At 41.9% G+C, this 26,478-nt stretch overlaps 1 protein-coding gene across 2 annotated transcripts in view; it reads left to right on the top strand.

The window, feature by feature from the left end:
- ALG1 (ALG1 chitobiosyldiphosphodolichol beta-mannosyltransferase) overlaps positions 1 to 26,478 on the top strand; it is a gene marked incomplete at its 5' end in the record, with an annotated part of 57,549 nt that overhangs the window by 13,582 nt on the left and 17,489 nt on the right. For both annotated transcript variants that reach the window (XM_053694462.1, XM_053694464.1), the window contains 7 exon segments: positions 10,522 to 10,611; positions 10,836 to 10,946; positions 12,083 to 12,204; positions 12,667 to 12,705; positions 23,074 to 23,133; positions 24,036 to 24,146; positions 25,405 to 25,519. In XM_053694462.1, the coding sequence (XP_053550437.1) occupies positions 10,522 to 10,611; positions 10,836 to 10,946; positions 12,083 to 12,204; positions 12,667 to 12,705; positions 23,074 to 23,133; positions 24,036 to 24,146; positions 25,405 to 25,519 (648 nt within the window).

Genomic DNA, 26,478 nt, shown 5'->3' with positions numbered 1-26,478 from the left:
CTGCCATCTAGTGCTCCTGCATATAGATAACATTCTTGTAAAACTGCTGCCATCTAGTGATCTTGCATATAGATAACATTCTTGTAAAACTGCTGCCATCTAGTGCTCCTGCATATAGATAACATTCTTGTAAAACTGCTGCCATCTAGTGCTCTTGCAAATAGATAACATTCTTGTAAAACTGCTGCCCTCTAGTCCTCTTGCATATAGATAACATTCTTGTAAAACTGCTGCTCTCTAGTGCTCTTGCATATAGATAACATTCTTGTAAAACTGCTGCCCTCTAGTGCTCTTGCATATAGATAGCATTCTTGTAAAACTGCTGCCATCTAGTGCTCTTGCATATAGATAACATTCTTGTAAAACTGCTGCCCTCTAGTGTCCTTGCAAATAGATAACATTCTTGTAAAACTGCTGCCCTCTAGTGCTCTTGCAAATAGATAACATTCTTGTAAAACTGCTGCCCTCTAGTGCTCCTGCATATAGATAACATTCTTGTAAAACTGCTGCCATCTAGTGCTCTTGCATATAGATAACATTCTTGTAAAACTGCTGCCATCTAGTGCTCTTGCAAATAGATAACATTCTTGTAAAACTGCTGCCCTCTAGTGCTCTTGCATATAGATAACATTCTTGTAAAACTGCTGCCATCTAGTGCTCCTGCATATAGATAACATTCTTGTAAAACTGCTGCCATCTAGTGCTCTTGCATATAGATAACATTCTTGTAAAACTGCTGCCATCTAGTGCTCTTGCATATTGATAACATTCTTGTAAAACTGCTGCCCTCTAGTGCTCCTGCATATAGATAACATTCTTGTAAAAACTGCTGCCCTCTAGTGCTCTTGCATATAGATAACATTCTTGTAAAACTGCTGCCCTCTAGTGCTCTTGCAAATAGATAACATTCTTGTAAAACTGCTGCCCTCTAGTGCTCTTGCATATAGATAACATTCTTGTAAAACTGCTGCCCTCTAGTGCTCCTGCATATAGATAACATTCTTGTAAAACTGCTGCCCTCTAGTGCTCTTGCATATAGATAACATTCTTGTAAAACTGCTGCCCTCTAGTGCTCTTGCATATAGATAACATTCTTGTAAAACTGCTGCCCTCTAGTGCTCTTGCAAATAGATAACATTCTTGTAAAACTGCTGCCCTCTAGTGCTCTTGCATATAGATAACATTCTTGTAAAACTGCTGCCCTCTAGTGCTCCTGCATATAGATAACATTCTTGTAAAACTGCTTCCCTCTAGTGCTCTTGCATATAGATAACATTCTTGTAAAACTGCTGCCCTCTAGTGCTCTTGCATATAGATAACATTCTTGTAAAACTGCTGCCCTCTAGTGCCCTTGCAAATAGATAACATTCTTGTAAAACTGCTGCCCTCTAGTGCTCCTGCATATAGATAACATTCTTGTAAAACTGCTGCCATCTAGTGCTCTTGCATATAGATAACATTCTTGTAAAACTGCTACCATCTAGTGCTCTTGCATATAGATAACATTCTTGTAAAACTGCTGCCATCTAGTGCTCTTGCATATAGATAACATTCTTGTAAAACTGCTACCATCTAGTGCTCTTGCATATAGATAACATTCTTGTAAAACTGCTACCATCTAGTGCTCTTGCATATAGATAACATTCTTGTAAAACTGCTGCCCTCTAGTGCTCTTGCATATAGATAACATTCTTGTAAAACTGCTGCCCTCTAGTGCTCTTGCATATAGATAACATTCTTGTAAAACTGCTGCCCTCTAGTGCTCTTGCATATAGATAGCATTCTTGTAAAACTGCTGCCATCTAGTGCTCTTGCATATAGATAACATTCTTGTAAAACTGCTGCCCTCTAGTGTCCTTGCAAATAGATAACATTCTTGTAAAACTGCTGCCCTCTAGTGCTCTTGCAAATAGATAACATTCTTGTAAAACTGCTGCCCTCTAGTGCTCCTGCATATAGATAACATTCTTGTAAAACTGCTGCCATCTAGTGCTCTTGCATATAGATAACATTCTTGTAAAACTGCTGCCATCTAGTGCTCTTGCAAATAGATAACATTCTTGTAAAACTGCTGCCCTCTAGTGCTCTTGCATATAGATAACATTCTTGTAAAACTGCTGCCATCTAGTGCTCTTGCATATAGATAACATTCTTGTAAAACTGCTGCCATCTAGTGCTCTTGCATATAGATAACATTCTTGTAAAACTGCTGCCATCTAGTGCTCTTGCATATTGATAACATTCTTGTAAAATTGCTGCCCTCTAGTGTCCTTGCAAATAGATAACATTCTTGTAAAACTGCTGCCCTCTAGTGCTCTTGCATATAGATAACATTCTTGTAAAACTGCTGCCCTCTAGTGCTCCTGCATATAGATAACATTCTTGTAAAAACTGCTGCCCTCTAGTGCTCTTGCATATAGATAACATTCTTGTAAAACTGCTGCCCTCTAGTGCTCTTGCAAATAGATAACATTCTTGTAAAACTGCTGCCCTCTAGTGCTCTTGCATATAGATAACATTCTTGTAAAACTGCTGCCCTCTAGTGCTCCTGCATATAGATAACATTCTTGTAAAACTGCTGCCCTCTAGTGCTCTTGCATATAGATAACATTCTTGTAAAACTGCTGCCCTCTAGTGCTCTTGCATATAGATAACATTCTTGTAAAACTGCTGCCCTCTAGTGCCCTTGCAAATAGATAACATTCTTGTAAAACTGCTGCCCTCTAGTGCTCCTGCATATAGATAACATTCTTGTAAAACTGCTGCCATCTAGTGCTCTTGCATATAGATAACATTCTTGTAAAACTGCTACCATCTAGTGCTCTTGCATATAGATAACATTCTTGTAAAACTGCTGCCATCTAGTGCTCTTGCATATAGATAACATTCTTGTAAAACTGCTACCATCTAGTGCTCTTGCATATAGATAACATTCTTGTAAAACTGCTACCATCTAGTGCTCTTGCATATAGATAACATTCTTGTAAAACTGCTGCCCTCTAGTGCTCTTGCATATAGATAACATTCTTGTAAAACTGCTGCCCTCTAGTGCTCTTGCATATAGATAACATTCTTGTAAAACTGCTGCCCTCTAGTGCTCTTGCATATTGATAACATTCTTGTAAAACTGCTGCCCTCTAGTGCTCTTGCAAATAGATAACATTCTTGTAAAACTGCTGCCCTCTAGTGCCCTTACAAATAGATAACATTCTTGTAAAATTGCTGCCCTCTAGTGTCCTTGCAAATAGATAACATTCTTGTAAAACTGCTGCCATCTAGTGTCCTTGCAAATAGATAACATTCTTGTAAAACTGCTGCCCTCTAGTGCCCTTGCAAATAGATAACATTCTTGTAAAACTGCTGCCCTCTAGTGCCCTTGCAAAAAGATAACATTCTTGTAAAACTGCTGCCATCTAGTGTCCTTGCAAATAGATAACATTCTTGTAAAACTGCTGCCCTCTAGTGCTCTTGCATATAGATAACATTCTTGTAAAACTGCTGCCCTCTAGTGCTCTTGCAAATAGATAACATTCTTGTAAAACTGCTGCCCTCTAGTGCCCTTGCAAATAGATAACATTCTTGTAAAACTGCTGCCCTCTAGTGCCCTTGCAAATAGATAACATTCTTGTAAAACTGCTGCCCTCTAGTTCTCTTGCAAATAGATAACATTCTTGTAAAACTGCTGCCCTCTAGTGCCCTTGCAAATAGATAACATTCTTGTAAAACTGCTGCCCTCTAGTGCCCTTGCAAATAGATAACATTCTTGTAAAACTGCTGCCCTCTAGTGCCCTTGCAAATAGATAACATTCTTGTAAAACTGCTGCCCTCTAGTTCTCTTGCAAATAGATAACATTCTTGTAAAACTGCTGCCTCTAGTGCCCTTGCAAATAGATAACATTCTTGTAAAACTGCTGCCCGCTAGTGCCCTTGCAAATAGATAACATTCTTGTAAAACTGCTGCCCTCTAGTGCTCTTGTAAATAGATAACATTCTTGTAAAACTGCTGCCCTCTAGTGCTCTTGTAAATAGATAACATTCTTGTAAAACTGCTGCCCTCTAGTGCTCTTGTAAATAGATAACATTCTTGTAAAACTGCTGCCCTCTAGTGCCCTTGCAAATAGATAACATTCTTGTAAAATTGCTGCCCTCTAGTACCCTTGCAAATAGATAACATTCTTGTAAAACTGCTACCCTCTAGTGCTCTTGTAAATAGATAACATTCTTGTAAAACTGCTGCCCTCTAGTGCCCTTGTATATAGATAACATTCTTGTAAAACTGCTGCCCTCTAGTGCTCTTGTAAATAGATAACATTCTTGTAAAACTGCTGCCCTCTAGTGCCCTTGCAAATAGATAACATTCTTGTAAAACTGCTGCCCTCTAGTTCTCTTGTAAATAGATAACATTCTTGTAAAACTGCTGCCCTCTAGTGCTCTTGCAAATAGATAACATTCTTGTAAAACTGCTGCCCTCTAGTGGTCTTGTAAATAGATAACATTCTTGTAAAACTGCTGCCCTCTAGTGCTCTTGTAAATAGATAACATTCTTGTAAAACTGCTGCCCTCTAGTGCTCTTGTAAATAGATAACATTCTTGTAAAACTGCTGCCCTCTAGTGCTCTTGTAAATAGATAACATTCTTGTAAAACTGCTGCCCTCTAGTGCCCTTGCAAATAGATAACATTCTTGTAAAACTGCTGCCCTCTAGTGCTCTTGTAAATAGATAACATTCTTGTAAAACTGCTACCCTCTAGTGCTCTTGTAAATAGATAACATTCTTGTAAAACTGCTGCCCTCTAGTGCTCTTGCATATAGATAACATTCTTGTAAAACTGCTGCCCTCTAGTGCTCTTGCATATAGATAACATTCTTGTAAAACTGCTGCCCTCTTGTGCTCTTGCAAATAGATAACATTCTTGTAAAACTGCTGCCCTCTAGTGCTCTTGCAAATAGATAACATTCTTGTAAAACTGCTGCCCTCTAGTGCTCTTGCATATAGATAACATTCTTGTAAAACTGCTGCCCTCTAGTGCTCTTGTAAATAGATAACATTCTTGTAAAACTGCTGCCCTCTAGTGCTCTTGCATATAGATAATATTCTTGTAAAACTTCTGCCCTCTAGTGCTCTTGCATATAGATAACATTCTTGTAAAACTGCTGCCCTCTAGTGCTCTTGTAAATAGATAACATTCTTGTAAAACTGCTGCCCTCTAGTGCTCTTGTAAATAGATAACATTCTTGTAAAACTGCTGCCCTCTAGTGCTCTTGTAAATAGATAACATTCTTGTAAAACTGCTGCCCTCTAGTGCTCTTGTAAATAGATAACATTCTTGTAAAACTGCTGCCCTCTAGTGCTCTTGCATAGAGATAACATTCTTGTAAAACTGCTGCCCTCTAGTGCTCTTGTAAATAGATAACATTCTTGTAAAACTGCTGCCCTCTAGTGCTCTTGTAAATAGATAACATTCTTGTAAAACTGCTGCCCTCTAGTGCTCTTGCATATAGATAACATTCTTGTAAAACTGCTGCCCTCTAGTGCTCTTGCATATAGATAACATTCTTGTAAAACTGCTGCCCTCTAGTGCTCTTGCATAGAGATAACATTCTTGTAAAACTGCTGCCCTCTAGTGCTCTTGCAAATAGATAACATTCTTGTAAAACTGCTGCCCTCTAGTGCTCTTGAATATAGATAACATTCTTGTAAAACTGCTGCCATCTAGTGCTCTTGCATATGGATAATATTCTTGTAAAACTGCTGCCCTCTAGTGCTCTTGCATATAGATAACATTCTTGTAAAACTGCTGCCCTCTAGTGCTCTTGCAAATAGATAACATTCTTGTAAAACTGCTGCCCTCTAGTGTCCTTGCAAATAGATAACATTCTTGTAAAACTGCTGCCCTCTAGTGCTCTTGCAAATAGATAACATTCTTGTAAAACTGCTGCCCTCTAGTGCTCTTGCATATAGATAATATTCTTGTAAAACTGCTGCCATCTAGTGCTCTTGCATATAGATAACATTCTTGTAAAACTGCTGCCCTCTAGTGCTCTTGCATATAGATAATATTCTTGTAAAACTGCTGCCCTCTAGTCCTCTTGCATATGGATAACATTCTTGTAAAACTGCTGCCCTCTAGTGTCCTTGCAAATAGATAACATTCTTGTAAAACTGCTGCCCTCTAGTGCTCTTGCAAATAGATAACATTCTTGTAAAACTGCTACCCTCTAGTGCTCTTGTAAATAGATAACATTCTTGTAAAACTGCTACCCTCTAGTGCTCTTGCAAATAGATAACATTCTTGTAAAACTGCTGCCCTCTAGTGCTCTTGCAAATAGATAACATTCTTGTAAAACTGCTGCCCTCTAGTGCTCTTGCATATAGATAACATTCTTGTAAAAGTGCTGCCCTCTAGTGCCCTTGCATATAGATAACATTCTTGTAAAACTGCTGCCCTCTAGTGCTCTTGCAAATAGATAACATTCTTGTAAAACTGCTGCCCTCTAGTGCTCTTGCATATAGATAACATTCTTGTAAAACTGCTGCCCTCTAGTGCTCTTGCATATAGATAACATTCTTGTAAAACTGCTGCCCTCTAGTGCTCTTGCATATAGATAACATTCTTGTAAAACTGCTGCCATCTAGTGCTCTTGCAAATAGATAACATTCTTGTAAAACTGCTGCCCTCTAGTGCTCTTGCATATAGATAACATTCTTGTAAAACTGCTGCCCTCTAGTGCTCTTGCAAATAGATAACATTCTTGTAAAACTGCTGCCCTCTAGTGCTCTTGCATATAGATAACATTCTTGTAAAACTGCTGCCCTCTAGTGCTCTTGCATATAGATAACATTCTTGTAAAACTGCTGCCCTCTAGTGCCCTTGCATATAGATAACATTCTTGTAAAACTGCTGCCCTCTAGTGCTCTTGCATATAGATAACATTCTTGTAAAACTGCTGCCCTCTAGTGCTCTTGCAAATAGATAACATTCTTGTAAAACTGCTGCCCTCTAGTGCTCTTGCATATAGATAACATTCTTGTAAAACTGCTGCCATCTAGTGCCCTTGCATATAGATAACATTCTTGTAAAACTGCTGCCATCTAGTGCTCTTGCAAATAGATAACATTCTTGTAAAACTGCTGCCCTCTAGTGGTCTTGCATATAGATAACATTCTTGTAAAACTGCTGCCCTCTAGTGCTCTTGCATATAGATAACATTCTTGTAAAACTGCTGCTCTCTAGTGCTCTTGCAAATAGATAATATTCTTGTAAAACTGCTGCCCTCTAGTGCTCTTGCAAATAGATAACATTCTTGTAAAACTGCTGCCATCTAGTGGTCTTGCAAATGGATAACATTCTTGTAAAACTGCTGCCCTCTAGTGCTCTTGCATATAGATAACATTCTTGTAAAACTGCTGCCCTCTAGTGCTCTTGCAAATAGATAACATTCTTGTAAAACTGCTGCCCTCTAGTGCTCTTGCATATAGATAACATTCTTGTAAAACTGCTACCCTCTAGTGCTCTTGCAAATAGATAACATTCTTGTAAAACTGCTGCCCTCTAGTGCTCTTGCATATAGATAACATTCTTGTAAAACTGCTGCCCTCTAGTGCTCTTGCATATAGATAACATTCTTGTAAAACTGCTGCCCTCTAGTGCTCTTGCATATAGATAGCATTCTTGTAAAACTGCTACCCTCTAGTGCTCTTGCATATAGATAGCATTCTTGTAAAACTGCTGCCCTCTAGTGCTCTTGCATATAGATAACATTCTTGTAAAACTGCTGCCCTCTAGTGCTCTTGCATATAGATAGCATTCTTGTAAAACTGCTTCCATCTAGTGCTCTTGCATATAGATAACATTCTTGTAAACCTGCTGCCCTCTAGTGCTCTTGCAAATAGATAACATTCTTGTAAAACTGCTGCCCTCTAGTGCTCTTGCAAATAGATAACATTCTTGTAAAACTGCTGCCCTCTAGTGCTCTTGCACATAGATAACATTCTTGTAAAACTGCTGCCCTCTAGTGCTCTTGCATATAGATAACATTCTTGTAAAACTGCTGCCCTCTAGTGCCCTTGCATATAGATAACATTCTTGTAAAACTGCTGCCATCTAGTGCTCTTGTAAATAGATAACATTCTTGTAAAACTGCTGCCATCTAGTGCCCTTGCATATAGATAACATTCTTGTAAAACTGCTGCCCTCTAGTGCTCTTGCATATAGATAACATTCTTGTAAAACTGCTGCTCTCTAGTGCTCTTGCAAATAGATAATATTCTTGTAAAACTGCTACCCTCTAGTGCTCTTGCATATAGATAACATTCTTGTAAAACTGCTGCCCTCTAGTGCTCTTGCATATAGATAACATTCTTGTAAAACTGCTGCCCTCTAGTGCTCTTGCATATAGATAACATTCTTGTAAAACTGCTGCCCTCTAGTGCTCTTGCATATAGATAACGTTCTTGTAAAACTGCTGCCCTCTAGTGCTCTTGCATATAGATAACATTCTTGTAAAACTGCTGCCCTCTAGTGCTCTTGCAAATAGATAACATTCTTGTAAAACTGCTGCCATCTAGTGGTCTTGCAAATGGATAACATTCTTGTAAAACTGCTGCCCTCTAGTGCTCTTGCATATAGATAACATTCTTGTAAAACTGCTGCCCTCTAGTGCTCTTGCAAATAGATAACATTCTTGTAAAACTGCTGCCCTCTAGTGCTCTTGCATATAGATAACATTCTTGTAAAACTGCTGCCATCTAGTGCTCTTGTAAATAGATAACATTCTTGTAAAACTGCTGCCATCTAGTGCTCTTGCATATAGATAACATTCTTGTAAAACTGCTGCCCTCTAGTGCTCTTGCATATAGATAACATTCTTGTAAAACTGCTGCCCTCTAGTGGTCTTGCATATAGATAACATTCTTGTAAACCTGCTGCCATCTAGTGCTCTTGTAAATAGATAACATTCTTGTAAAACTGCTGCCATCTAGTGCCCTTGCATATAGATAACATTCTTGTAAAACTGCTGCCATATAGGGGCCGATTTATCAAAGGCTTCGCCTGCATTACAAGAGAACCTGCAGTCCGTATTTATCAAGCAGCAGTCATCAGACCGCTGCTTCCCTAACTCTTCTTTACCTCTTAGTCTGACCGGGAAGATTGACAGCTCCTGCCCGCGCGTGATTGGCTGTGCTCAGGTAGGGGGCAGCGTTGCACAAGAACGCAAAACAGCATTCTTGTGCAATGCTGAATTCCGGAGGCGAGCTGCGGCAGACGGGCGCATATGTACGCCCCTGTCCACCGTAGCTTGATAAATCGAGCCCATAGTGCTCCAGAAATGAGCCATAAGCTACGTCCCTGCTTTTCAACAAAAGATACCAAGAGAACAAAGAACAATTGATAATAGAAGTAAAATAGAAAGTTGTTTAAAATAGCTGATTTAGCTGATGAAAGAACATTTTGTGTTTCATGTCCCTTTAAGCAATTGCTGGAAAACCTTCTTAGTTTAGCTCCCATCTGTAGTGACCCAGGATTTGTGCGATTAGCTGAGAACGTCTCAGTCACTGGGCTTCTTGTAAAGCAGGAGAATGATTTGTTTTCCGTTTCTTCTCAGTGGGAGAATCATTTTTCCTGAGATTCAATCTGCCCCTCATTGTGAATTAGGGTAAAGCTAAGAGAAATCAATGGCTCAGTCCCAGGCTCACACTTGGCCAGTCGGAAAGCTTCATTCAACCATGATCATCCCCTACTGAGCTGGTTCCTGTGCGAGGATTAGAATGAATCTGTTACCTGCGTTTGGCAACCCGATACTGTGCACTATTTAACGGGATACGCTGTGTGCATATTGTCATTTTGTATATCCGAGCTGAGACTTCGCTAATTTGCCAAACGATATCAAATCATAGTTTGTTATCCACAAAGAAAAACTTCTGCCCACATCCTGTTTTTATTGGAATTTTATCCTAAAAACTCTGCTATCGTAATGAAACCGAGATGGGATTTATGTAGACGAGCAAAATAAAACCATCCATTGTAATATTGAGATTTTTAAAAAAATAAATATAAGATAATTATTCAAAGTTAAATGACTCTAAAATTTAAAGATACTTTATATTGGGACTATCATATGCTCTTATTTATGAGAAAATTTAATTTTAGCACTGGCGACCCTACATGTCTGTGTGTTGGTTAAATGTCATTCTGCAGTTGCAGAGAACTGCTGGTCCCAGGCAGAAATGGTCAGTGACAAGTCAGCAGCTACAGTTGCATATCTGGGTCATGGATCGGCCACTGCTAATTGGCTATCAGCTCTCTGCAGCTCCTTTTTAACTCCTTTGTGGGTGTTAAACACATAGACTCGCAGGGTCGCTAGTGATAGAATTACAAGAATTTGAGTGTCATTTTTCCACAATGATGGCTCTTTAATAGCACAAATTCATGGGGAGCACTTTCATTTTATAGTTTGGACTATAGTGCATGCAGCTGTGATCATTTCCTAAAGTATTTTATTTTTGTTTCGCTTTTCACAGGTATGAACGTTTCTTTGGACGCCTGTCTGATTACAATTTTTGCGTAACAAATGCAATGAAGGAAGATTTGTTGCGGAATTGGAGGATTAAGTAAGATTTTTGTTATTATTCTCGTGGTAAAAGTAATTATGTGCACTGCGCTTGTAAATAATAACAGGGTCTCCCCTTACTGGGACTCATATTAGTATAACTCTTTCATATCCCCTTAGCAGGGTGCAACATATCTCACAGCTCTCTGGCAAACAAGGGGTAAAACGTAGCTGCGCCATCTGCTAAAACTGTAAGTTGCTGATGTACCTTCCCTATTCCCGCAGGGCCGTCACACTGTACGATAAACCAGCTGCTGTATTTCAAGAGACCCCTCTAAGGCTGCAGCATAAATTATTCATGAAACTCGCTGAGGATTATGCTCCTTTTAAAGCTCCGTGAGTACAATTAAAATAAGGAGATAGCGACTTTATATAGAGATTATTTTTGTGAGTTAATAAAACGTTAATGCTAGTGAGCTGTTAATGTCTGATAATAAAACTGACGTAACCCTGTGTGGTCGTGAGCCGGAGCTGTCCTAATATCTGACCTTTATTACGGATACAACATAAATCCTGGGGAACGGAAATCCAGAATCTAAACGCATTTAGCCTAAAGTTATTTAGTTATATGATCAATGTGTCCTGTGGCGGGTCACGTGTGTCACAGTCCCCGTGGGTCACTAACCTGTTAGAGGATAACTATTATAGAGAGATATAGCAGCTTTACATTCTTCGTATGGCGGTAAGTGTGTGCGCAGCCTGCACGTAAACAGGTTTCGTGCATACAGGCGGGAGGTGGATATGGCAAGTTTAGGGTTTGACTAATATAAATTGTATAAGCTGCTTGTTTGCTTCGGTACACTTTGTTTTCTGCCTCCCTCTTCTCTGAAGAGCTATATAGTCCTGAAAGAGACGTAACGCAGATTGTGTACAGGAGACGAAGCTCCACTAATGAATTATTAAAGGGATATGAAACCCAACATTTTTCTTTCATGATTTAGGTAGAACTTACAATTTTAAACAGCCTTCCAGTTTACTTTTGCTATTTGATTTGAACCCTTATAAAATATTAGAATCATTTCTAGCAGGTAGTGTAACAGTATATTTTAATGTATTTATGTTGTGTTTGGTGCAACTTTTTATCCCTAACCCTTTACGCAAGGTCTTCAGTTGCGCTAACTGGACACACGTTAAATTAAATTGTGCTTGAGCGAATGCGTTTACTTTCAACTTGTAAGACGTGTGCAAATTAACACCCCCATGATATTCTCATACTGCGCATGCTAACGTGCAGCACCTGTAAGATAGCTCTCTGTGTTTAATTGGCTATCAGAGACAGGAACTGCAGACCCCCAAAACAGACCTTTTTCGTTACTGTTTTGTAATCGCAATCATTTTGCTGAGAATGAATTGGATAAGTGCCATTTTCTTTATTTTTTGTAACAATGCAGAAATGAGCGCCCTGGTAAAAGGATGTAGGGAAATCTATCACATTTCTTTACAATGACCTGTTACATTTCTTTATTTTTTAGGTTACAATGTACAGATCCAGACATCGAAAAATCTGCATTCACAGAATTAGACTTGAAAACTGGCGCAGTCTCCCACAGCAGCGAGCTACCGGCAATATTAATTAGCAGTACCAGCTGGACAGGTCAGCCTCTGATTGGTTTACCTAACACAATGACTTGCTCTTAGTCGCCAACAAACTGACATTTTCATTTTACTTTCTCACCTTAAACCGTAAATTGCTAAACATTCATGTGTGCTGAGCGCATGAAGCGATGGTTTGAGACATTAATATCTGTACAAGTACCACATCTTTTCTTTACCTGCTCTGCACTGTCCCTCTTCTGCTCAGTTACTGAGCTGCGAGGAACTTACTGCGCTTATATCTTCCGGATATTGATTTTTACTTGTTCTGATATGTTACATCTGGTGTTGGACAACAATTCCACTAGAAAGTAAAATTGTGCTGTTAGTATTAAATGATTTTATAATATTTTCCGCGCATGCGCACAAGACTGTAAACGACTATAATACAATATTTGCGTTACGTTTACATGCAGATCACTTTAGATGTTTAATGTTTAAATCACTCTCTTTGGTTTTGCAGAAGATGAAGACTTCTCTGTGTTACTGAGAGCTTTGCAAGGTGAGCATTATGTTTTTATTAATGCCATATTAAAGCAGGAATTTAAGCCTAGGTGCTGTCTCTTGCTGATTGGTGGCTACATTTAGCCACCAATCAGCAAGTGCTACCCAGGGTGCTGAACCAAAAATGGTCTGGCTCCTTAGTTTACATTATTGCTTTTCAAATGAAGATAGCAAGAGAAGAAAGAAAAAAATGATACTAGGAGTAAATCAGAAAGTTGCTTAAAATCGCTGCTGTATCTGAATCATGAAAGAAAAAATGTGGGTTTAATATCCATTTAAAGGGACATGAAACCCAAAATGTTTCTTTTATAATTTCATATGTTCTTCTATTATCAAATTTGCTTCATTCTCTTGATATCCTTTGTTGGGGGAGCAGCAGTGTACTACTGGAAGCTAGCTGAGCACATCTGGTAAGCCGTTGACAAGAGGCTTATATGTGAGCAGCTAGCTCCCAATTAGGGTTGCCACCTTAGCCATGTTGTCCTGGACAGTTATGAGTTACACACGCTGCCAGTACTTCAGTCTATACTCACATTGTGCTGTTGCTTTGTGTGTAGGTATATGGGAAAGAGCTAAGGGTGTGTAGGGCTTGTGGGTACTTTATGTATATGGGAAAGAGAGAGGGGTGTGTAGGGCTTGTGGGTACTTTATGTATATGGGGAAAGAGAGAGGGGTGTGTAGGGCTTGTGGGTACTTTATGTATATGGGGAAAGAGAGAGGGTGTGTAGGGCTTGTGGGTACTTTATGTATATGGGAAAGAGCTAGGGGTGTGTAGGGCTTGTGGGTACTTTATGTATATGGGGAAAGAGAGAGGGGTGTGTAGGGCTTGTGGGTACTTTATGTATATGGGGAAAGAGAGAGGGGTGTGTAGGGCTTGTGGGTACTTCATGTATATGGGAAAGAGCTAGGGGTGTGTAGGGCTTGTGGGTACTTTATGTATATGGGGAAAGAGAGAGGGGTGTGTAGGGCTTGTGGGTACTTTATGTATATGGGGAAAGAGAGAGGGGTGTGTAGGGCTTGTGGGTACTTTATGTATATGGGGAAAGAGAGAGGGGTGTGTAAGGCTTGTGGGTACTTTATGTATATGGGGAAAGAGAGAGGGGTGTGTAAGGCTTGTGGGTACTTTATGTATATGGGGAAAGAGAGAGGGGTGTGTAGGGCTTGTGGGTACTTTATGTATATGGGGAAAGAGAGAGGGTGTGTAGGGCTTGTGGGTACTTTATGTATATGGGAAAGAGAGAGGGGTGTGTAGGGCTTGTGGGTACTTTATGTATATGGGGAAAGAGAGAGGGGTGTGTAGGGCTTGTGGGTACTTTATGTATATGGGGAAAGAGAGAGGGGTGTGTAGGGCTTGTGGGTACTTTATGTATATGGGGAAAGAGAGAGGGGTGTGTAAGGCTTGTGGGTACTTTATGTATATGGGGAAAGAGAGAGGGGGTGTGTAGGGCTTGTGGGTACTTTATGTATATGGGGAAAGAGAGAGGGGTGTGTAGGGCTTGTGGGTACTTTATGTATATGGGGAAAGAGAGAGGGTGTGTAGGGCTTGTGGGTACTTCATGTATATGGGAAAGAGAGAGGGGTGTGTAGGGCTTGTGGGTACTTTATGTATATGGGAAAGAGCTAAGGGTGTGTAAGGCTTGTGGGTACTTTATGTATATGGGGAAAGAGAGAGGGGTGTGTAGGGCTTGTGGATACTTTATGTATATGGGGAAAGAGAGAGGGTGTGTAGGGCTTGTGGGTACTTCATGTATATGGGAAAGAGCTAGGGGTGTGTAGGGCTTGTGGGTACTTTATGTATATGGGAAAGAGAGAGGGGTGTGTAGGGCTTGTGGGTACTTCATGTATATGGGAAAGAGAGAGGGGTGTGTAGGGCTTGTGGGTACTTTATGTATATGGGGAAAGAGAGAGGGGTGTGTAGGGCTTGTGGGTACTTTATGTATATGGGGAAAGAGAGAGGGTGTGTAGGGCTTTTGGGTACTTCATGTATATGGGAAAGAGCTAGGGGTGTGTAGGGCTTGTGGGTACTTTATGTATATGGGAAAGAGAGAGGGGTGTGTAGGGCTTGTGGGTACTTTATGTATATGGGGAAAGAGAGAGGGGTGTGTAGGGCTTGTGGGTACTTTATGTATATGGGAAAGAGCTAGGGGTGTGTAGGGCTTGTGGGTACTTTATGTATGTGGGGAAAGAGAGAGAGGTGTGTAGGGCTTGTGGGTACTTTATGTATATGGGAAAGAGAGAGGGGTGTGTAGGGCTTGTGGGTACTTTATGTATATGAGGAAAGAGAGAGGGGTGTGTAGGGCTTGTGGGTACTTTATGTATATGGGAAAGAGAGAGGGGTGTGTAGGGCTTGTGGGTACTTTATGTATATGGGGAAAGAGAGAGGGGTGTGTAGGGCTTGTGGGTACTTCATGTATATGGGGAAAGAGAGAGGGGTGTGTAGGACTTGTGGGTACTTTATGTATATGGAAAAGAGCTAGGGGTGTGTAGGGCTTGTGGGTACTTTATGTATATGGGGAAAGAGAGAGGGGTGTGTAGGGCTTGTGGGTACTTTATGTATATGGGGAAAGAGAGAGGGGTGTGTAGGGCTTGTGGGTACTTTATGTATATGGGGAAAGAGAGAGGGTGTGTAGGGCTTGTGGGTACTTTATGTATATGGGAAAGAGAGAGGGGGTGTGTAGGGCTTGTGGGTACTTTATGTATATGGGGAAAGAGAGAGGGGTGTGTAGGGCTTGTGGGTACTTCATGTATATGGGGAAAGAGAGAGGGGGTGTGTAGGACTTGTGGGTACTTTATGTATATGGAAAAGAGCTAGGGGGTGTGTAGGGCTTGTGGGTACTTTATGTATATGGGGAAAGAGAGAGGGGTGTGTAAGGCTTGTGGGGTACTTTATGTATATGGAAAAGGAGCTAGGGGTGTGTAGGGCTTGTGGGTACTTTATGTATATGGGGAAAGAGAGAGGGGTGTGTAAGGCTTGTGGGTACTTTATGTATATGGGGAAAGAGAGAGAGGTGTGTAGGGCTTGTGGGTACTTTATGTATATGGGAAAGAGAGAGGGTGGTGTGTAGGGCTTGTGGGTACTTCATGTATATGGGGAAAGAGAGAGAGGTGTGTAGGGCTTGTGGGTACTTTATGTATAATGGGGAAAGAGAGAGGGGTGTGTAGGGCTTGTGGGTACTTTATGTATATGGGGAAAGAGAGAGAGGTGTGTAGGGCTTGTGGGTACTTTATGTATATGGGAAAGAGAGAGGGGTGTGTAGGGCTTGTGGGTACTTCATGTATATGGGGAAAGAGAGAGGGGTGTGTAGGGCTTGTGGGTACTTCATGTATATGGGGAAAGAGCTAAGGGTGTGTTAGGGCTTGTGGGTACTTTAAGTATATGGGAAAGAGCTAAGGGTGTGTAGGGCTTGTGGGTACTTTATGTATATGGGGGAAAGAGAGAGGGGTGTGTAGGGCTTGTGGGTACTTTATGTATATGGGAAAGAGAGAGGGGTGTGTAGGGCTTGTGGGTACTTTATGTATATGGGAAAGAGCTAGGGGTGTGTAGGGGCTTGTGGGTACTTTATGTATATGGGAAAGAGAGAGGGGTGTGTAGGGCTTGTGGGTACTTTATGTATATGGGGAAACAGAGAGGGGTGTGTGTAGGGCTTGTGGGGTACTTCATGTATATGGGGAAAGAGAGAGGGGTGTGTAGGGCTTTGTGGGTACTTTATGTATATGGGAAAGAGAGAGGGGTGTGTAGGGCTTGTGGGTACTTTATGTATATGGGGAAAGAGAGAGGGGTGTGTAGGGCTTGTGGGTACTTCATGTATATGGGGAAAGAGAGAGGGGTGTGTAGGGCTTGTGGGTACTTTATGTATATGGGAAAGAGAGAGGGGTGTGTAGGGCTTGTGGGTACTTCATGTATATGGGGAAACAGAGAGGGGGTGTGTAGGGCTTGTGGGTACTTTATGTATATGGGAAAGAGCTAGGGGTGTGTAGGGCTTGTGGGTACTTTATGTATATGGGGAAAGAGAGAGAGGTGTGTAGGGCTTGTGGGTACTTTATGTATATGAGGAAAGAGAGAGGGATGTGTAGGGCTTGTGGGTACTTTATGTATATGGGAAAGAGAGAGGGGTGTGTAGGGCTTGTGGGTACTTCATGTATATGGGAAAGAGAGAGGGGTGTGTAGGGCTTGTGGGTACTTTATGTATATGGGGAAAGAGAGAGGGGTGTGTAGGGCTTGTGGGTACTTTATGTATATGGGGAAAGAGAGAGGGGTGTGTAGGGCTTTTGGGTACTTTATGTATATGGGGAAAGAGCTAAGGGGTGTGTAGGGCTTGTGGGTATTTTATGTATATGGGGAAAGAGAGAGGGGTGTGTAGGGCTTGTGGGTACTTCATGTATATGGAAAAAGAGAGGGGGTGTGTTGGGCTTGTGGGTACTTTATGTATATGGGAAAGAGCTAAGGGTGTGTAGGGCTTGTGGGTACTTTATGTATATGGGAAAGAGCTAAGGGTGTGTAGGGCTTGTGGGTACTTTATGTATATGGGAAAGAGCTAAGGGTGTGTAGGGCTTGTGGGTACTTTATGTATATGGGAAAGAGCTAGGGGTGTGTAGGGCTTGTGGGTACTTTATGTATATGGGGAAAGAGAGAGGGGTGTGTAGGGCTTGTGGGTACTTTATGTATATGGGAAAGAGCTAAGGGTGTGTAGGGCTTGTGGGTACTTTATGTATATGGGAAAGAGATAGGGGTGTGTAGGGCTTGTGGGTACTTCATGTATATGGGGAAAGAGAGAGGGGTGTGTAGGGCTTGTGGGTACTTTATGTATATGGGGAAAGAGAGAGGGGTGTGTAGGGCTTGTGGGTACTTTATGTATATGGGAAAGAGCTAGGGGTGTGTAGGGCTTGTGGGTACTTTATGTATATGGGGAAAGAGAGAGGGGTGTGTAGGGCTTGTGGGTACTTTATGTATATGGGGAAAGAGAGAGGGGTGTGTAGGGCTTGTGGGTACTTCATGTATATGGGGAAAGAGAGAGGGGTGTGTAGGGCTTGTGGGTACTTTATGTATATGGGGAAAGAGAGAGGGGTGTGTAGGGCTTGTGGGTACTTTATGTATATGGGGAAAGAGATAGGGGTGTGTAGGGCTTGTGGGTACTTTATGTATATGGGAAAGAGCTAGGGGTGTGTAGGGCTTGTGGGTACTTTATGTATATGGGGAAAGAGAGAGAGGTGTGTAGGGCTTGTGGGTACTTTATGTATATGGGGAAAGAGAGAGGGGTGTGTAGGGCTTGTGGGTACTTTATGTATATGAGGAAAGAGAGAGGGGTGTGTAGGGCTTGTGGGTACTTTATGTATATGGGAAAGAGAGAGGGGTGTGTAGGGCTTGTGGGTACTTCATGTATATGGGGAAAGAGAGAGGGGTGTGTAGGGCTTGTGGGTACTTTATGTATATGGGGAAAGAGAGAGGGTGTGTAGGGCTTGTGGGTACTTTATGTATATGGGAAAGAGCTAAGGGTGTGTAGGGCTTGTGGGTACTTTATGTATATGGGAAAGAGCTAAGGGTGTGTAGGGCTTGTGGGTACTTTATGTATATGGGAAAGAGCTAGGGGTGTGTAGGGCTTGTGGGTACTTTATGTATATGGGGAAAGAGAGAGGGGTGTGTAGGGCTTGTGGGTACTTTATGTATATGGGAAAGAGCTAAGGGTGTGTAGGGCTTGTGGGTACTTTATGTATATGGGAAAGAGATAGGGGTGTGTAGGGCTTGTGGGTACTTCATGTATATGGGGAAAGAGAGAGGGGTGTGTAGGGCTTGTGGGTACTTTATGTATATGGGAAAGAGCTAGGGGTGTGTAGGGCTTGTGGGTACTTTATGTATATGGGGAAAGAGAGAGGGGTGTGTAGGGCTTGTGGGTACTTTATGTATATGGGGAAAGAGAGAGGGGTGTGTAGGGCTTGTGGGTACTTCATGTATATGGGGAAAGAGAGAGGGGTATGTAGGGCTTGTGGGTACTTTATGTATATGGGAAAGAGAGAGGGGGTGTGTAGGGCTTGTGGGTACTTTATGTATATGGGGAAAGAGAGAGGGGTGTGTAGGGCTTGTGGGTACTTTATGTATATGGGGAAAGAGATAGGGGTGTGTAGGGCTTGTGGGTACTTCATGTATATGGGGAAAGAGAGAGGGGTGTGTAGGGCTTGTGGGTACTTCATGTATATGGGGAAAGAGAGAGGGGTGTGTAGGGCTTGTGGGTACTTTATGTATATGGGGAAAGAGAGAGGGGTGTGTAGGGCTTGTGGGTACTTCATGTATATGGGGAAAGAGAGAGGGGTGTGTAGGACTTGTGGGTACTTTATGTATATGGAAAAGAGCTAGGGGTGTGTAGGGCTTGTGGGTACTTTATGTATATTGGGGAAAGAGAGAGGGGTGTGTAAGGCTTGTGGGTACTTTATGTATATGGGGAAAGAGAGAGGGGTGTGTAGGGCTTGTGGGTACTTTATGTATATGGGGAAAGAGAGAGGGGTGTGTAGGGCTTGTGGGTACTTCATGTATATGGGGAAAGAGAGAGGGGTGTGTAGGACTTGTGGGTACTTTATGTATATGGAAAAGAGCTAGGGGTGTGTAGGGCTTGTGGGTACTTTATGTATATGGGGAAAGAGAGAGGGGTGTGTAAGGCTTGTGGGTACTTTATGTATATGGAAAAGAGCTAGGGGTGTGTAAGGCTTGTGGGTACTTTATGTATATGGGGAAAGAGAGAGGGGTGTGTAGGGCTTGTGGGTACTTTATGTATATGGGGAAAGAGAGGGGTGTGTAGGGCTTGTGGGTACTTTATGTATATGGGGAAAGAGAGAGGGGTGTGTAGGGCTTGTGGGTACTTCATGTATATGGGGAAAGAGAGAGGGGTGTGTAGGGCTTGTGGGTACTTCATGTATATGGGGAAAGAGCTAAGGGTGTGTAGGGCTTGTGGGTACTTTATGTATATGGGAAAGAGCTAAGGGTGTGTAAGGCTTGTGGGTACTTTATGTATATGGGGAAAGAGAGAGGGGTGTGTAGGGCTTGTGGGTACTTTATGTATATGGGGAAAGAGAGGGGTGTGTAGGGCTTGTGGGTACTTTATGTATATGGGGAAAGAGAGAGGGGTGTGTAGGGCTTGTGGGTACTTCATGTATATGGGGAAAGAGAGAGGGGTGTGTAGGGCTTGTGGGTACTTCATGTATATGGGGAAAGAGCTAAGGGTGTGTAGGGCTTGTGGGTACTTTATGTATATGGGAAAGAGCTAAGGGTGTGTAGGGCTTGTGGGTACTTTATGTATATGGGGAAAGAGAGAGGGGTGTGTAGGGCTTGTGGGTACTTTATGTATATGGGAAAGAGAGAGGGGTGTGTAGGGCTTGTGGGTACTTTATGTATATGGGAAAGAGCTAGGGGTGTGTAGGGCTTGTGGGTACTTTATGTATATGGGAAAGAGAGAGGGGTGTGTAGGGCTTGTGGGTACTTTATGTATATGGGGAAAGAGAGAGGGGTGTGTAGGGCTTGTGGGTACTTCATGTATATGGGGAAAGAGAGAGGGGTGTGTAGGGCTTGTGGGTACTTTATGTATATGGGAAAGAGAGAGGGGTGTGTAGGGCTTGTGGGTACTTTATGTATATGGGGAAAGAGAGAGGGGTGTGTAGGGCTTGTGGGTACTTCATGTATATGGGGAAAGAGAGAGGGGTGTGTAGGGCTTGTGGGTACTTTATGTATATGGGAAAGAGAGAGGGGTGTGTAGGGCTTGTGGGTACTTCATGTATATGGGGAAACAGAGAGGGGTGTGTAGGGCTTGTGGGTACTTTATGTATATGGGAAAGAGCTAGGGGTGTGTAGGGCTTGTGGGTACTTTATGTATATGGGGAAAGAGAGAGAGGTGTGTAGGGCTTGTGGGTACTTTATGTATATGAGGAAAGAGAGAGGGGTGTGTAGGGCTTGTGGGTACTTTATGTATATGGGAAAGAGAGAGGGGTGTGTAGGGCTTGTGGGTACTTCATGTATATGGGAAAGAGAGAGGGGTGTGTAGGGCTTGTGGGTACTTTATGTATATGGGGAAAGAGAGAGGGTGTGTAGGGCTTGTGGGTACTTTATGTATATGGGGAAAGAGAGAGGGGTGTGTAGGGCTTTTGGGTACTTTATGTATATGGGGAAAGAGCTAAGGGTGTGTAGGGCTTGTGGGTATTTTATGTATATGGGGAAAGAGAGAGGGGTGTGTAGGGCTTGTGGGTACTTCATGTATATGGGAAAAAGAGAGGGGTGTGTAGGGCTTGTGGGTACTTTATGTATATGGGAAAGAGCTAAGGGTGTGTAGGGCTTGTGGGTACTTTATGTATATGGGAAAGAGCTAAGGGTGTGTAGGGCTTGTGGGTACTTTATGTATATGGGAAAGAGCTAGGGGTGTGTAGGGCTTGTGGGTACTTTATGTATATGGGGAAAGAGAGAGGGGTGTGTAGGGCTTGTGGGTACTTTATGTATATGGGAAAGAGCTAAGGGTGTGTAGGGCTTGTGGGTACTTTATGTATATGGGAAAGAGATAGGGGTGTGTAGGGCTTGTGGGTACTTCATGTATATGGGGAAAGAGAGAGGGGTGTGTAGGGCTTGTGGGTACTTTATGTATATGGGGAAAGAGAGAGGGGTGTGTAGGGCTTGTGGGTACTTTATGTATATGGGAAAGAGCTAGGGGTGTGTAGGGCTTGTGGGTACTTTATGTATATGGGGAAAGAGAGAGGGGTGTGTAGGGCTTGTGGGTACTTTATGTATATGGGGAAAGAGAGAGGGGTGTGTAGGGCTTGTGGGTACTTCATGTATATGGGGAAAGAGAGAGGGGTGTGTAGGGCTTGTGGGTACTTTATGTATATGGGGAAAGAGAGAGGGGTGTGTAGGGCTTGTGGGTACTTTATGTATATGGGGAAAGAGATAGGGGTGTGTAGGGCTTGTGGGTACTTTATGTATATGGGAAAGAGCTAGGGGTGTGTAGGGCTTGTGGGTACTTTATGTATATGGGGAAAGAGAGAGAGGTGTGTAGGGCTTGTGGGTACTTTATGTATATGAGGAAAGAGAGAGGGGTGTGTAGGGCTTGTGGGTACTTTATGTATATGAGGAAAGAGAGAGGGGTGTGTAGGGCTTGTGGGTACTTTATGTATATGGGAAAGAGAGAGGGGTGTGTAGGGCTTGTGGGTACTTCATGTATATGGGGAAAGAGAGAGGGGTGTGTAGGGCTTGTGGGTACTTTATGTATATGGGGAAAGAGAGAGGGTGTGTAGGGCTTGTGGGTACTTTATGTATATGGGAAAGAGCTAAGGGTGTGTAGGGCTTGTGGGTACTTTATGTATATGGGAAAGAGCTAGGGGTGTGTAGGGCTTGTGGGTACTTTATGTATATGGGGAAAGAGAGAGGGGTGTGTAGGGCTTGTGGGTACTTTATGTATATGGGAAAGAGCTAAGGGTGTGTAGGGCTTGTGGGTACTTTATGTATATGGGAAAGAGATAGGGGTGTGTAGGGCTTGTGGGTACTTCATGTATATGGGGAAAGAGAGAGGGGGTGTGTGGGGCTTGTGGGTACTTTATGTATATGGGAAAGAGCTAGGGGTGTGTAGGGCTTGTGGGTACTTTATGTATATGGGGAAAGAGAGAGGGGTGTGTAGGGCTTGTGGGTACTTTATGTATATGGGGAAAGAGAGAGGGGTGTGTAGGGCTTGTGGGTACTTCATGTATATGGGGAAAGAGAGAGGGGTGTGTAGGGCTTGTGGGTACTTTATGTATATGGGAAAGAGAGAGGGGTGTGTAGGGCTTGTGGGTACTTTATGTATATGGGGAAAGAGAGAGGGGTGTGTAGGGCTTGTGGGTACTTTATGTATATGGGGAAAGAGATAGGGGTGTGTAGGGCTTGTGGGTACTTCATGTATATGGGGAAAGAGAGAGGGGTGTGTAGGGCTTGTGGGTACTTCATGTATATGGGGAAAGAGAGAGGGGTGTGTAGGGCTTGTGGGTACTTTATGTATATGGGAAAGAGAGAGGGGTGTGTAGGGCTTGTGGGTACTTTATGTATATGGGGAAAGAGATAGGGGTGTGTAGGGCTTGTGGGTACTTCGTGTATATGGGGAAAGAGAGAGGGGTGTGTAGGGCTTGTGGGTACTTTATGTATATGGGAAAGAGAGAGGGGTGTGTAGGGCTTGTGGGTACTTCATGTATATGGGGAAAGAGAGAGGGGTGTGTAGGGCTTGTGGGTACTTCATACTTGTGTGTATATTGACACGTGCATTTGTGTTCATTAGTTAATGGTGTGTTGAGTTTTTCACTGGGCTAATACCCCCTAAGCAATACCTCGGCTGCTATACAAACTGGTTTATACAATTTGGGTTTTTTTCAGATTATGAGAAGTTTATCACAGACGGAGACGAACTTCCCCGTCTGGTTTGTGTTATCACAGGTAACGTATTATTTCTATGTTTACTTATATAATAAATATTTGTTACTCGGGTGGGACAATGACCATTACTGAGACTTTTCACACTTATTCTTAGCTGTCCTGTTTGTTTATGTAATGTTGCAAATAGGGCACTCAGGTTGTCACAGGTTATCAGTAAAAGTGCAATATCCTTCCCTTGGCATTGCTCTCTTGCAGCCGTACGACTATCTGTGACCCTGCAACATGCCATTCCCTGCTATCAGTGTTGTGCTGGTGACAAGTGCAGTGTGATGATGTGTAACCCATTTCATCAGTGGGGATGCAGCTTCTTGCTGTTGATAGATGTGACAATAAAGTGAATAACTTTTGTCATTAGCAGATGGCACCTGGCAGCCCTTGTGCTGTAGGTTAGAGCCGTAGTGGGAGTCAGCTGATACATTATGTGCTTCTATATCATTGTGCACATCTGCTCTCTGCTGACATCTTGTGGCCATTACTGTTACTTCTGCTAGACACAGCAACAGATCTACTTCAGGCATAAAAGAAATTAACTGTCATCAATAACCCAACAAATGCTGTCTTACTGGACATGGTGTTTAATAGCAGTCTATGTTATGTGTTATAATGTCATATAGAAAGCTTACTTAGCTGGAGGAAATTGTTTGATTTCTATACAATTTTATTGAAGACCCTTGAAATGTGCACAAGCAACTAGTCTCTTTATATGCACACTTTCTGAGACACCAGCTCCTACTGAGCATGTGCAAGAGCCTACAGAGTGTGTTTGTGTATATATATATATATATGAGTCTGTGATTGGCTAATGACTGTCACATGATACAGCAGACAGAAAAATTAAATATATTCTTATTGTGTAACTTTTATCTCAGTAACAATTGTCCATTTATCTTCTGTGACTCTAGGCAAAGGCCCCTTAAAGGACTATTACAGACAGCTGATCAGTAAGATTCACTTTGAGCACGTCCAGATCTGCACCCCATGGTTACAAGCTGAGGACTATCCCGTGTTACTGGGTGAGATGCGCCAAGTGATTTAAACGTGCACTGCTTGTGCGTTTATTGTAAGCACTCTCAGATTTGTGTTTGTTTATTACAAATGTGAGCGGGAGACGTCTTGCTAGAATTATATCTTAATATCCATGGAAACTAAACTTCTAGACAGATGGGTTCCCATAGCACTGTAACCTCAAAGTGGCTCTAATATTTTTGTCTGGTTGTTTGTGCGTGTGTTAGGTTATTAGTGATTTGTATTATTTTGTTTTTCTTTATCGCTACTCATCTGGCACAAAGTATCTGTCTTATCTGCAGCAGTATCGTTATTTTTTACCTTTTATTTGATCTCATTAGAAATTATGTTTATTTAAACCGCTTTTGGCGACAAGTAGACATATTTGTGGTATGAAAAATGCATAAAACTTAGAAGCCTCTTAGCATAAATCCTTCTGTTTGCAAACATATACTTCTGTTAAACAAAATAATATAAATGCCAATAAATAAACCTTTAATACACACGCAACCTGCTGTGATACAAAAGTATGCCGTGTGCGCACATGCATTTGTCGGCGTGCACAGTGGCTGTCATTGCGTACGTATGACTAGACTCTTACATGCATTCCAGGTTTGTATTAAGCCATTATATCGTTCATCAGAAGCATTTTTTTATACAGAAACATATTGCAGAAACTCTTCCTATAATAAATCCACATAAAGTTATTGGGCTTCCAAATGAGACCGTTTTAAACGTTACTCTGCTTATTTTTCATAGTACTGCCCACATCCTCACACTCTCTTAATTTCACTTTATCCAGCCAATCAGAACGTGTACAGCTGTATATTTTATATGGGTGGCTATAAAGCCAAGCCCTCATTGTAACTACTGAGAAGTCAGTGTGCTGCTGCTTGCGGGCGTTATAGGTTTCAGATTCATGTGTTATTGTTTTGTTTTAATTAAAAAAAAAGTATCAAACCTGCTCAGTTTACAAAGTGAGCAAAATCTCTTGACTTGCGTAACTCTGCAATGTGTAGTCTGTCTGGCAGCCAGTGGGTTAAACTTCCCATTCAGTAATTACACAGATGAAATGTCTATAGCTCTGATGCAGTGAAGCCAGTTTGTAGTCCCACAAGTAACCTGTGCTTATATTTCCTATTGTCATAAGCCGTCATGTTGCACGTATCACGGTAGGTAGCATCACACCTTGTAAATCTTAACTTGAAATGTCACAGCAGGATTTGACAAATTTTTACATAAATTGCTTGTTCCCACTGTTCCCAGGCTCGGCTGACCTCGGCGTCTGTCTTCACAAATCATCCAGTGGTTTGGACCTTCCTATGAAAGTGGTGGACATGTTCGGTTGCTGCCTTCCCGTGTGCGCAATTAACTTTAATTGGTGCGTATTACTTGTGATGCATTAAACATAACCAGCCGCTGAGGGGTTAAAGGGACACTCAACCCAATTTTTTTTCATGATTCAGATAGAGCATGAAATTTTAAACAACTTTATAATTTACTCCTATTGTCATTTTTTCTTTGTTCTCTTGCTATCTTTATTTTAAAAGCAGGAATGTAAATATTAGCAGCCAGCCCATTTTAGGTTCAGCACCATGGATAGCGCTTACTTATTGGAGGTTTACATTTACCCACCAATAAGCAAGCATAACCCAGGTTCTAAACCAAAAATGGGCTGGCTCCTATGCATCACATTCCTGCTTTTTAAATAAAGATAGCAAGAGAACGAAGAAAAATGATAATAGGAGTACATTAAAAAGTTGCTTAAAATTGCTGCTTTATCTGAATCATGAAAGAAAAATATTGTGTTTAGTGTCCCTTTAAGCTTTGTGTGCGCAATTAATTGGTACGTAGTATGTGTATTAAACATAACCAGCAGCTGAGGGGTTAAGCTCCTTGTAAACTATGCGACTGCGATTTTATGTAGAATTTGCCCATGGAAGTGATTTAACTTGGATTTAAAAAAATAATATGCAATATTTGAAGCACATTTTATTTTGTTTCTGACACATAATAAAAGGTCAGAGAATGAGATACCAGATTGAGGATCGCACTTGGACACCCCTTTATATGCCAAGAGTGCTCTAAAATACTGGCATCAAAACAATATCAAAAGTGGCAATTATTTATTTATAAAATATTTTACCAGGAAGGATACATTGAGATTTCTCTCGTTTTCAAGTATTGAAAAGAGATTGCACTCACGGCGCTATCAGCTGAAGGGAAATTAACGGCGCAAGGATTAATATCACAGTTTTTTATTTTATTTTAAAACGCATATCATGGGCAAGATTACATATGCGGTGTTGCCCGCAAAAGCTGGCGTCGCCGGTTTTTACA

This window comes from Bombina bombina, chromosome 11 (genome assembly GCF_027579735.1).
Source record: "Bombina bombina isolate aBomBom1 chromosome 11, aBomBom1.pri, whole genome shotgun sequence".
NCBI classification, from domain to species: Eukaryota; Metazoa; Chordata; class Amphibia; order Anura; family Bombinatoridae; genus Bombina; species Bombina bombina.
The sequence above is the reverse complement of the archived record's forward strand: the minus strand, read 5'-3'. Positions and strand labels throughout refer to the sequence as shown.